This window comes from Myotis myotis, unplaced genomic scaffold, assembly GCF_014108235.1.
Source record: "Myotis myotis isolate mMyoMyo1 unplaced genomic scaffold, mMyoMyo1.p scaffold_m19_p_3, whole genome shotgun sequence".
In the NCBI taxonomy this organism is placed as follows: domain Eukaryota; kingdom Metazoa; phylum Chordata; class Mammalia; order Chiroptera; family Vespertilionidae; genus Myotis; species Myotis myotis.
In genome coordinates this window covers 36,450,622-36,463,255 of record NW_023416335.1, presented here as the reverse complement: position 1 = coordinate 36,463,255, position 12,634 = coordinate 36,450,622, and the positions used below count along the sequence as shown (strand labels likewise).

The following is a 12,634-nucleotide window of genomic DNA, read 5'->3' as shown; positions in this document are numbered from 1 at the left end:
GATGCTCATCAGAACCTCATTGTCCTGAGGGCTTAATGCTTAAGGGAGTGAACATGTAAGGGAGAAGGAGGCAGGTGAGTCAGGGTGCTGGATAAGACCAGTTTGAATCAAAAAGAAAGGAGAAAAGGACATACTAAAGCAATCACATTTCTGCACAGTTACAGTTTTTGCTCAATAGTCAGTCTAAGGCTGTCTGGGCATTCATATTGGAGGAAGAGTTAGCACTGCATCTACTGACTCCAGGGCCTGAAGGATGTTCTGGCACCTGGGGCAGCGTAACACACCCACACCGGCTGGGTGGCCTTTGTGGATCCTGGGGTCAGATCCTCTTCCTCTGACCCCAAACAAGCAGGTCACAGTGGAGACCCTTGGCTATGGGAAGACTCTACTGCCCCACCCCCCACTTGTGATATCTCTTCTTCCAACAGCTCGGTGAAATGGTGGTGAGAAAGCAAGTTCCTTTTCCTCTCTGGCTCAAGAACACTCCACTCTTTCCTACTGGGTCCGGAGAATTCAAAAAATAGTATTAAAACGGGTTGGAGTTTCAGCCATATAGTATGTGAGTTGTTGTTCTCTGTATGATTCAGTCATGGGGGAGGAGGATGCTTTTTAGCTCTACCCTGCAAATCAGAAAACCTGCGCTTAATCAGGTTGAGATGGCCACCTAAATGAGCATAATATGTAAAACCATTTGCTTTCATTTCCTTTTCCTACCACTTTCTCCTATGTTTATGTTTGCTAGTAAAATTTTAACCCAGATAAATGATGAAAAAAGAAATGCCCAGTAATTCTGGGTCCATTAAACCATGTAACAGGTGACTTCAGAGTTCTATTGGAGCCAAGCATAAGCTTTGGTGGTTTCCTTTGCTCACTGAGAGGGCCCTGCCAGGGTCTTCCTGTTCTCTGAGCAGAGGCTGTATATCCACTTCCTCATTTCCTGGGCTCCAAAAGTACCCATGTAATCTGAGAAAAGTGAAGACAGACAGATAGGGCCAAATTGGCTTGGTGTTAAGAGGTCATCTTTGGTGTTTAGGCTCAACATGGTCCCCTGTGCCAGCCTCACACATCCCAGGACTCCACCTCCGAGTCTGGTGCCAAAGCAAAGGTAAACAGTCTCCATCTCCATTCAGTGGTGCTCTTGTTCAGACTCTTCTTGCATCACGTGCTCCCATGTCTCCCCCTTTCCTTTGAGTATCTTCAATGGCTTTTGAACGAGAAAACTCAGTAGGTGCTCAATAAATATTTGTTAAATGAATGAACTTTGAAATTCTGTGAAGATCAAATATTTTAATTTCTTTTTTGATCACTTCATCCTTATCAAGCATGAAAACAATCAAAATAGCATGTGTTTGAAATATACTTTTTAAAGGGCATGCTAAATCATCTTAATTTTATCTCAACTTGGAATACTATGCCATCAAAAAATGAGCTGCACACCTATGATAGATGGGTCCCTTAGACAGGAATGAAAGAAAATCAGACATTGCTTCCTGCAAGTAGAAAATTTATAAACCTTTATCTACATTCTAGGTGAAAGCTATTAAGGGAAACCCTGTAAGCTGAAATGAGGCTGAGCTGCACTCATTTCAATATCGTAAAAGGGAGATCTGACCTGTCACTGGGAACATGGTCTCCATATATCTTGTCTTATTCGCAATCTACCACCAAGCCAAAGTACCAATTAACAAAGGAATTTGAGATTTTTAATATTTTACCAATAAGTAACTTGAGGCTCTTAATATGTTAACGATATTTTAATAAAAGACCTACTCAGAAGAAGTACTGTAAAATTAAATTAAGTTACATTTTGCCACTTAAAATTTTTCATTTAAATTTAGATGCCTTTTGATCTCACAAAAAGATTTTAAAAGTATGTTCTCAGGAAGGAAGTGTTCCTTTATTTGCTGCCTAGAGAAAAAGCAAAGATAATGGTACAGAAAAGAACACAATGATCTTCAGGGAAGCTCTCACTTTTCTTAGGGGAAAGATCGATATCGTCTTGGAATTAACGTCTTCAACATCTTCTCTCTGTCTCTTCATCATAGCAAGGACTAGAAGGGCCAGTGCCTAGAAACTCCATCTAGTGGCTTCATATTAAAAAAAAAAAGTCTGCCTGCTTGGCTTCTGGAGCTGGGAGGCACAAGGCTTCAAGTGTCTGGTGAAAAATAATGAAGTCTTTTGTCTTGTCTGAGTGAGGAAATTCTCCATTATGCAGGCATATGTAATCCCTTTATCCCTGCTCCCTGGAGGAGAATTACAGTGAGGCATTTTCCTTTTCCCAGTTGGGGTTAATGTTATGCCCTCTCTACCTTTGAAAGTAAAACAAGACTAGGACCCCTGATGATGATTCAAATGTGGGAATATTCTTCAGCAAACACACATTCCCAGTTGCAAAAATATTACCCCTGGTTTCTTGCCAAGCCTTTGAAAAAAAACATATGAAAGATTGATTCTTTTTTCTTCTTCTTCTTTGCATTGCCTTTGTGCTGTGGAATTTCAATTGCCCCTTACATGACAGCCCTATATATATATATGATCTTTTATGGAGGCTGGGGGAAGAGAACCGCATCTTAAGAAATTGTCTCTATTTTTCTTGAAATTTCTCCATCTAAAATATTTTTAAATTGGCCCAAAGATTATGGTTATATGAGAGATCTTTGGAGCTTTATTAGCCTTTAAACACCACTAGTTGTTTATAGAAACAGTAGCAGGGGGTCCTCGGTTTCTTTCTTCGCTTTCTCCATGTCTTCTTTCTTAATGTTCCAGAACAAAGGTGTTGGCAAAGCCTGTATATTCTGTAATGAAAAAGAGAGATCTGTGAGCCTTCAGATTATCTTCATCCATTATAGAAAAGTTAAATAACATGATACCATCTGGTATTAAATATAATTACTATCTAAAAAAACCTGTAATGTAACTTTGCAAAGCATTAAATTTGAGGAATTTTACTCTAATCTTGAGCTCCACAAGGTAGCACATGGTAAAATATTATCTGATGTTTAATATAGTGTAATCACATTAACAGACAACAGGAAAATAGTGTTTCCAGGATATTTATGTGAAGCTACGGATGAACTGTGTAAGAAAACAGATGAGCATCTCCTGGAATGGCTCTTACCTGAGTCCAGTGAAGTGACCAGGTGATTGTCCAAAGCAGAGACGGCAGCAGACACGAATGGGTGAGTTCCTCCGTAATGGGCTCTTGCTGAGATGAGGAAAGAGCTGCATTTTTGCTGTAGTTAATACCCCACTCTTTTGTGAGCCAGCCCAGTGCTGAGTAAATGAATATGGCTCCTGAAGAGCAACAGCAGGTTAGTTCTTTCCAATCTTGCATTATTAATAGAAATGTTTTCTTATATAGGCATGCAAACACATGTCTGGGCCAACCAAAACCCCATTGTGGATTGAAAAATAAAAAGAAGCCTTTAATTTCTTATCATCTGTAGGTACATTAATCAAAAAGAAAAAGTAACTCGTAGAAAAACTATGCCTTTAGTGCATCTATTAAAATTCAGCAAATAAAATGTCTGAAAGCTTACACCATTCATTGGAGTTCAATTTTTGTAACCCAACCGCTGACTCAGAAAACTGTAAATTACAACACAAAAACTAAACATTTTATCATGATAAAAGTGAAAATTTGTTAATGTTGCATAAACCATAATAACCAATTTTCCCACAGATACATATTTTTCTATATTACCTATTACTTTAGTCTCCAATGATAAAATAGTAAAAGGAACACCTTGTTAAAATATCTTCCCACATTTGTTAGGTAAAATTTAACAGCAGGTCTCCCAAGCCAGAGCAATATTCCAATCACTTTGAAGCTTATCTATAAATAATCTACAAAGCAGATACTAGCTCAGAAAAAGAACCTATCTTGATTACTACAAATCAGGTACTATATAGGAAAACATCTCAGAATATATTATTTTACTATATATGGTAATAGATGTTAACTAGACTTATTGTGGTGGTCACTTCATAATATATAAATATCAAATCATCATCTTGTACACCTGAAACTAATATAATGTTATGTCAATCATTTCTCAATAAATTTTTGGAAAGGTTGAATGGAATTTTGGTTGTTAAAAAAAGCCATATATATATATATATATATATATATATATATATATATATATATATATATATGAATTTTTCCTTCAATTAAGTTATAAATTGTAGTTGTCAATAAAAATGATTCTCTTAAAATGATAAGAAAGCCCTAGCTAGTTTGTCTCAGTGGATAGAGTGTTGGCCTGAGGACTGAAGGGTCCCAGGTTCCATTCCTGTCAAGGGCATGTGCCCAGGATTGGGGTGATCCCCAGTAGGGGGCATGAGAGAGGCAGTTGATCAATGATTCCCATCACTGATGTTTCTATCTCTCTCCCTCTCCCTCTCTGATATCAATAAAAATCTATTTATAGCCCTAGCTGGTTTGATTCAGTGGAAAGAACATCAGTCTGCAGACTGAAGGGTCCCAGGTTCGATTCCGGTCAGTGACACATGCCTGGGTTGCGGGCTTGATCCCTAGTGGGGGACGTGCAGGGGGCAGCCAATCAATGATTCTCTCTTATCATTGATGTTTCTAGCTCTCTTTTCCTCTCCCTTCCTCTCTGAAATCAATAAAGATATATTTAAAAATATATATGTTTATAAAAAAATGATGAGAAAAACTAACCCTACATATGCCATTAACTATAATTTATTTTTTTGTAATAAGTGGCAATCAACTAAAGGCTATTCTTTAGACTTTAAAAATGATTACCACAAGTGCAGGGCCAGGAAAATTTTGTCCTAGACCCAAATATCAGAATGCAAATATCATATCAGACCGAGCATTCAAAACGATTATGAATCCCTGGCTGGTGTTGCACAGTGGGTTGATCATTGTCTGGTGCACCTTAGGGTCGCTGTTTTGATTCCCAGTCAGGGCACATGCCCAGGTTGCAGGCTCCATCCCTGGTTGGGGTGCATACAGGAGGCAGCCAATGGATGTTTCTCTATCACATCAGTGTTTCTCTCTCCACGACTCCCTTACTCTCTCTCTAAATCAATAAAAACATATTTTTAAAAAGGTTATGAATATATTATTCTAATTAATGAGTACTGATGGCAAACCACAAAAGAAGGGAACTTTTAAAAATAATACAAAATGTTTATTTTATTTTGACATTTTTCTATGCATTCAGCTTAGTAGGAATGATAATAGATTTTTTTAAATCAATTTCAAGGCTTTGAACTAGAGCAATCTGAGTAGCAGCAGTAATGTGTTTTAAAGCACACTGCTATTTTTATTTCATCCACTGCCTTTTGAAGGAAGCTTTCTTTAGTGGAGCTGAATGGTATAGTCAAAGTCAAAGCAACAGTGAATTTTTTTCAAAAAGTTTTTATTAAATTTATTGGGATAACATTGGTTAAAAAATTATTTCGTTTTCAGGTGTACAATTCTATTATATGTCATCTGTATATTGTATTGTGTGTTCATCACGATAAGTCAAGTCTCCTTCCATCATCATTTATCCTCCCCTTTACCTTCTCCTACCTCTCCTCACCTCCTTTCCCTCTGATAATCACCACAGCATTGTCTGTGTCTACGAGTTTTTTCTTTGCTTAATCCCTTCACCTTTTCCCCCTAGCCCTCCAATCCTCTTCCCTTCTAACAGCTGTCAGTCTGTTCTCAGTATCTAAGAATCTGTTTCTATTTTGTTTGTTAGCTTATTTTGTTCAAAAGATTCCACATATAAGTGAAAGCATAATAACAGTGAATTTAATAACAACCTTGAATTTTATATATTAGGTGGTAGGACATTCTATCTCCCACAATACTCTCCAGGTTAAGTTTGAAAAAAACAATACAGATGCCCATTTGTTCTAGGTGAATCACTGCATTTAAGCATGCAACTATAGTCTAGAGATCTGTAAAAATATCCCACCTTTGTTTCTTATTAAAGAATTCTCAAATATATCCAGAAATTCATTTCTACTTCTCAGGCATCATTAATTAAAAAATACGTATAAGAATACAAATTAAAGATGATTACATATAGAAAAGGTGTCTTCACCAATGATTCAAATACTTCAAACTCTGGAGGCCTTCTTCTCTGAAGGACGTCTGCCTTTGTGGGCTTTCCTGTTCATAGGAAATTCCACATACTGGAATCATGTGGATCCTCGTGTCAAATGGCAGATATTTGGAAATGTGAGTCCCCTGAGAACTGAGACCACTGGCAGCCCCGTAGCTTAATTATCAATATCAAGAAGTAAGCTCTCTACATCAATATGACTTTATTATCCATTCCAAGAAATGCCTGTCCAGGAATTTAAGGCCATTAACCAATAAGTAATTCCACTGTTAGCTTCAGGAATTTTCCAAAAATCCATTCATCTGAACTACAGACTAATGAACCAGCCTCTCTAGACAACAGGTCACTCAACTGGTCAACCAGTCACCTATAAATAATTGTAGTTATCAAGACTCAGGCCAAGACTCTGCCCCACTAGAGCCACTAATCCTAACCATTTTAAAAAAATAATCTTTCTAAAAATTAGTTGAATTGATTTTTTAAAAGCAAGACATGTATATGATTGAAAATTCAAAAGGCATAAAATAGATTCCGGGAGAGGAGATGGAAACATAAAGTCACCATTTATTCTTCCTCTTCTCAGAAATCACCCCAAGTCAAGAAGAAAAGTGAAAAACAGAAGTGTAAAGACCATCTGATAACTGATAACTGGAGTGTGGAGCCACACCGGTAGAAAGAGCATGGAAGATAGTAAAGAGGTGGATCAGGTGGGGGTCCCGCTAGGGTGCCTGGCCAGCCTGGGTGAGGGGCTGAGGGCCATTTTCAGGCTTGCCACACCCCCTTCAAAGTCGGGGTCCCTACTGGGGTGCCAGGCCAGCCTGGGTGAGGGACTGATGGATGTTTGCAGGCTGGTCAAGCCCCACAGTGGGGACCCTCATCCCATGGGAGTGTGGCCAGCCTGGGTGAGGGGCTGAGGGCTGTTTTCAGGCTGGCCACATCCCCTTTAGGGTTGGGGTCCCTATTGGAGTGCCTGGCCAGCCTGGGTGAGGGGCTGTTGGCCACAGTCACAGGCTGAAAGCAGGTATCTGGGATTTATTTAACTTCTATAATTGAAACTTTGTAGCCTTGGTCCGGCTCAAAGCCTGGGTTGCCCCTGGCAACCCATGTTCCCAGCCCCTCCTTGAGCGGAAGCCACGCAGGCTGGTATCTGGGATTTATTTATCTTCTATAATTGAAACTTTGTAGCCTTGAGCAGAGCTCAGGGCCAGCCAGGGCAGGCAGGAAGCTTGGCTTCCTCCATCGCCGGGGGCAACCTAAGCCTCCTGCTTGCTCCAGCTCCATGACCACCGCCATCTTTGTGACAAACTGACGGAGTGAGGGTGTGAGGGTGTGACAGTTAATTTGCATATTACTATTTCATTAGATAGGATTGCACATTCTGGGGAGTCCTTATCCTCCTTTTTTATTTATTGAGATATAAATGACATATAACATTATATCAGTTTAGGTGTACAACATAATTATTTGATATTTGTATGTATAGTGAAATGATCTAAACTCTTATCAAGAATTTTCTGCCCAATATCAATCAGATATCCCTGCCTAAAGGCACTTAAATTCAAATCCAAAACCTTAAAAATATCGATCCTAACTGTCCCTTCTGAGACATTAGTAAGACTGCTGACGTGTTGGTTTACTTCACTGTAATAACTATTAAATTTCACTTTGCTTGATCAACAGATTACTCAGACAACATTTTTGGGCAGTCTACATGGCAAAGGCAGATAGAAAACTGAGGATCAGATAAGTGAGTTGCTCAAGGTTATAGAAAAGCAGAAACAGACACCAGTCCAGGCCTTCTAATACCGTCCAGTATCCTGTGTTACCCAAGATTGGGGTGGTGGTGGGGGGTGGTGAGGGCTGTTCTAACAGCATCTCCTCCAATCTTTAAATTCCTAGAGTCTTGCCCTAGCTGGTTTGTCTCAGTGGATAGAGCACTGGCCTGTGGACTGAAGGGTCTAGGGTTCGATTCTGGTCAAGGGCGCATGCCTAGGTTGCAAGCTCGATCCCCAGTAGGGAGTGTGCAGGAAGCAGCCGATCAATGATTCTCTCTCATCATTGATATTTCTATCTCTCTCTCTCCCTCTCTGAAATCAATAAAAATATATTAATAAATAAATAATTTTCTAGAGCCTAGGGGAGGAGAGGCTCTGGAGAGAGTGAGAAGACACAGAGAGTGGTGGAAACTTTTCCTTCTTCCCCATTTTGTGTAGGGTTTTTACAATCATTTGTCCTGAGGTGACTGTAAAGGTTTTTTTAAAATTTCTTTTGAATTTCTCTCTTTTTCTTTTTAGTTGTTGTTTATTAAAAAATAAATAAACAGCATAGAAAAATGCCCATGAACTCATAGACATGGACTCAAACTATTCTTGACTTCCTAATTTATGGGTTGGTTACATTATAATGCAGGCATGATATTATTATTATTAATTCTACTATCATTATTAGTAAAAAAAACCCAAACAGTACAACCAAAGAAGCTATCCTTTTAACATTTTGCACTTGTCCTTAATTACTGCACAGACTAGTGAGCAGAGATTAGGAAAACTTTTTATAGAAGAAAAGAGCTAAATGACTATTCTAAAGATTGAATATGTGTTCTTACAATAAATCTTAATTTTTTCCTAATTGTAGCCTCTTCTGTTCTGAGATTAACTGGATGAGAGGGCTTAAGCAGCCTCAAGTAGCTCTTCTCATCTTGTAGTATGGTACGCTGTTGCCTCTGGGTGCCCCTCAAGCTATTGCACAAGTCTGAGGGTGCCCCTAATCCCTGATAGTCTTAACTATTTTGCTCAAGTACCCCATAAATTTTCTCTTTTTAAAACCACTTATGTACATTTACAAATCAGCAATTAAATCTTCCTTTCCTTAGAGAATCTCATCCATCCAATCCATTCAATTTTATGTCATTGGGCACCTATGAAGTCCTTTTCATTGCCAAACCAACCAGCTAAATCTCTCAGAAAAAGTCTGACTTTATTTTTCAATTCAAATAACAGCCCATTGTGACAACCAAGTCATTTCTAAGGCTTAACTTTAAGTAGCTAAATTCTTGGGAGGAAGTTTTCCAGAAATTTGTCACCTGGACAATAAGGTGCTGCCTGAAAGCCATGTGGGAATAGTCCCTGTGTTTGGCAACCCAGAGGAATTTACATTTCAGATCAATACACTACACAAAGTTTCACCTTTCTTTTAGATGGATGAGTGAGAGTTTCATCTTTCCTTTGTAAACTGGGAGAGAGGTGAATGAGGAAAGGGATCTGGAAAAGAAAAAGTGGAAGATCAAATTTAAGACTGAGTTCAGAGGAAAGTGGGGCTCTGGAAGAAACTGCTTCCTTCCAAGTGTCCCTGTCTACCCATACTCCGAAAGTCTCTGGAAACCCCTAGGGAAAATTCACATCAGTGGAAAGGCAGTTATTCTGAATAGGTGAATAAGGTTGTTTTGGTCCCTACTTTTTGCAGGTAGATTCTGAATACTGGGTATTACAATCTCCTTGTAGGCCATTTCTGGTTGAAGCAGAATTCTCTTCCTCATGAGCACACTGACACACCCGCAGGGCTGGTCCAGCACATGATCTGTTTTGTGTGAGTTGGGGGTAGTCTTCAAGACCCTAGGAATTGGCCTGGCCATGAGCTTGTCTAGTTACAGCTTGATAAAAACCCTGTAGTACCACATAGTATTCAAGGCTGGCCTCATGGTATTGTTGATGGTAATGCCAGAATTGAGCCAGTTGGAAGCACATGGAAGTTGGGACACAGGTTGTTATAAATTTGCTTAGAAGCTTTCCTGTTCCTATTTCAAGAAGACCTTTTAGGTTCATCTCATCATATTCTGTGATGATAATATAGAAGCCCCAGAAATATTTATTCTCATTTCATAAAAGGTACTCCAATACATATTCAATCCTTTGCATGAATCGCCAGCTAACATAAAAAATAAATACATTGAATATTGTCTTGATTAGTTAGAATTGGTTTTGGCATATAAATTTCAGGTACTGTTAAAAAGTTGAAATAGTTTGTCAAATCATATATTCATGTTATTTTTATTTTTTTTTTTAATTTTTATTGCTTAAAGTATTACAAAGGGTATTACATATGTGTCCATTTTATCCCCCCGCCCTAGACAGTCCCCTAGCCTCCCCTATCCCCCAATGTCTTATGTCCACTGGTTATGCTTCTATGCATGCATACAAGTCCTTTAGTTGATCTCTTACCCCCCTACCTCCTGCCCCGCAACCCTCCCCGGCCTTCCTGCTGCAGTTTGACAATCTGTTTGAGGCATATTCATGTTATTTTTAAATTAAGTTATACAAGTTATAGTGAGCTACATTCTTGGGAAAATACTTTAATGACTGTTCCTATTAATGAAGGTAGAGTAGAAGGGACTCCTTTCCCTTCACACAAGCTTGAAGAGAGCTTCCTGGTATCCATTTACCCATTTACCTTGTCGGTCATTCTACCTTCAGCTCCCAATATTTAACTGTGTCATTATGTACCAATAACTTACAAGTGCTTATGAATTTTTATAATGATCACATTACTTTATATTATAAAATACTCTTGTAAAATACTCTTAAGAGTGTGGCTTAATTTTCCTTTCTAATATTTCACTTCAAGGTAGATTTTATATTTCAGCATTAATATTCTATGTTCTATAAGCATTCTAAAATGAATATACTTTTGATTCTTATAGATTTTAAATAAATTGATTCTTAAAAAATGAATAAATCAGAATTACTTTTAAAAAGTTTACCCATTTACTATTTTCCCCTTAGATTATGATTAGTCCTTTGGCTATCAAAAAAGACATGACTTGTAGGAATAAAAGTAAATATTTTCACCTTTTTGTAAAAGTTTATAATTATAATTTGTGTTTAAGTACCTGAAAATAAAATAAATGGCCAATTGAGCTAGTAAAATATTACTGTTTCAGGAAAAATGTTAATGAGGTATTTGACACTGTTTGTAAGTAAATAGTTAACCAAACCTACTTTCTAGCAGAAAGCATATATTGATACTCGGATATTTCATTCATTAGAAAAGCTCTTTTTTGCTTAATATAATCCCACTGTTTTTAAACACATTGTTACCTTAAGATTTTAGTGACTGCGGTCTCCTTTTCTAGAAGATTCCTTGCCCTGATGCTGAAAACAGACTTGCGAAGCTGTAAAATTATGAGCATGACTTTAGTTTTGTAATAAAAAAGGACTAATATACTGACAAATCATTACATACATTAAATAGATAACACTGTTAAAATATTAAACATGAATTTTTTCAAAAAGCATCATCATCCTTGGCCAGGTAGGTCAGTGGGTTAGAGCATCATCCTGATACACCAAGGTTGCAGGTTCCATCGCCGGTCAGGGCACATAGAAGAATCAACCAATGAATGCATCAATAAGTGGAACAACAGATCAGTGTTCTCTCTCTCTCTCTCTCTCTCTCTCTCTCTCTCTCTCTCTCTAACAAAAAAAAAAATCAATAAAAAGCATCATCATACAATTGGTTCTATTATTTAGTTTTATTTTCTACTTTTACTTTTTTTTTAAGGCAGAACTTCAAACAAGCTTGTCCAGGTATGGGAAAGATGCATTGGCTGTGCTCACTAGTAATAATGTCAACCTGATAGACTATTCAGTTTCCAAAGAATTTAACACTGAAACGAATATAGGACTCCTTATTGCCATTGTTCAATAAAATGTTCTCTCTTCTACATTGCATCTGTGTCAGGTTTTTGGCCTGAGGCTCAATACTAATCTGAATGATAAGGATGGGGAGAAATAAGAATAGTTTGTGAGGTTTCTTCCAAGTTGATGATGATGAAATTATTCCAGGGAAAAGGACTAAAAAGAAAAATACTAGAGGCTGACTAAAAACTAGAAGATGCATTCCCTGAGCTCGGGCCTGCTTGATAGCTGCAGAAGTCAGATGGTGACAGGTATATAGGGAGCCAGGCAGAGAAAAGAACAAAGAAGCACACCACCCTGAGAGAGACTCACCACAGTAATTAGAAAGTGTAACTCCAGTAGTCAGACCAAAGATAATACCTGGACAAGCAGCTGGTCATTTTGTTTAGATTAGATTTCCTGGGCACTTATTGTGAGATAGACTATTGGAGATATAGGGTAACTAGGAATCAGAGTTTTTGCTTACTAGAATTAAAAAACCTAGTTACAAAGGTAAGGCTATCACATGTGAGGTAATCAGTAAAAAGTAGGATGCAGTAGACTGTGGGAAGAGCTCAGGAGATTTATCTCAGTGCAGTGGCGGATGCAATGGCGTGAGCGCACTCCGCCTATACAAGCTTCCTCGGCACACCAGGAAGTGGCAGCGCCCGCCTGAGCAAGCCCCCTAGAGCCCCTACATAGTACCCTGATCTTTCCTACCATCGGTTGCCCTAAAAATGGTGTAAACTTCTGATTGGTCTGGAATGTTATATATGTTGCTGCACTTACACAATAAACTCAGATCTGCATCATTGAACCTGGTCTCTCTGGAGTCGGGGATGCTTCGTTAGGACTCCGTCGGCCTCACCC

The 12,634-nt window shown here is 38.4% G+C and overlaps 1 protein-coding gene across 5 annotated transcripts in view; it reads right to left on the bottom strand.

The window, feature by feature from the left end:
- The window catches only part of NALCN (sodium leak channel, non-selective), a 309,491-nt gene that overhangs the window by 55,789 nt on the left and 241,068 nt on the right, over nt 1–12,634 (bottom strand). For 4 of the 5 annotated variants that reach the window (XM_036300867.1, XM_036300869.1, XM_036300870.1 and 1 more), the window contains one exon: nt 11,186–11,259. In XM_036300867.1, coding sequence (XP_036156760.1) covers nt 11,186–11,259 — 74 coding nt within the window. Of the gene's footprint in view, nt 1–3,118; nt 3,206–11,185; nt 11,260–12,634 lie in introns of all 5 variants that reach the window. The other variant, XM_036300871.1, reaches the window with a different exon arrangement.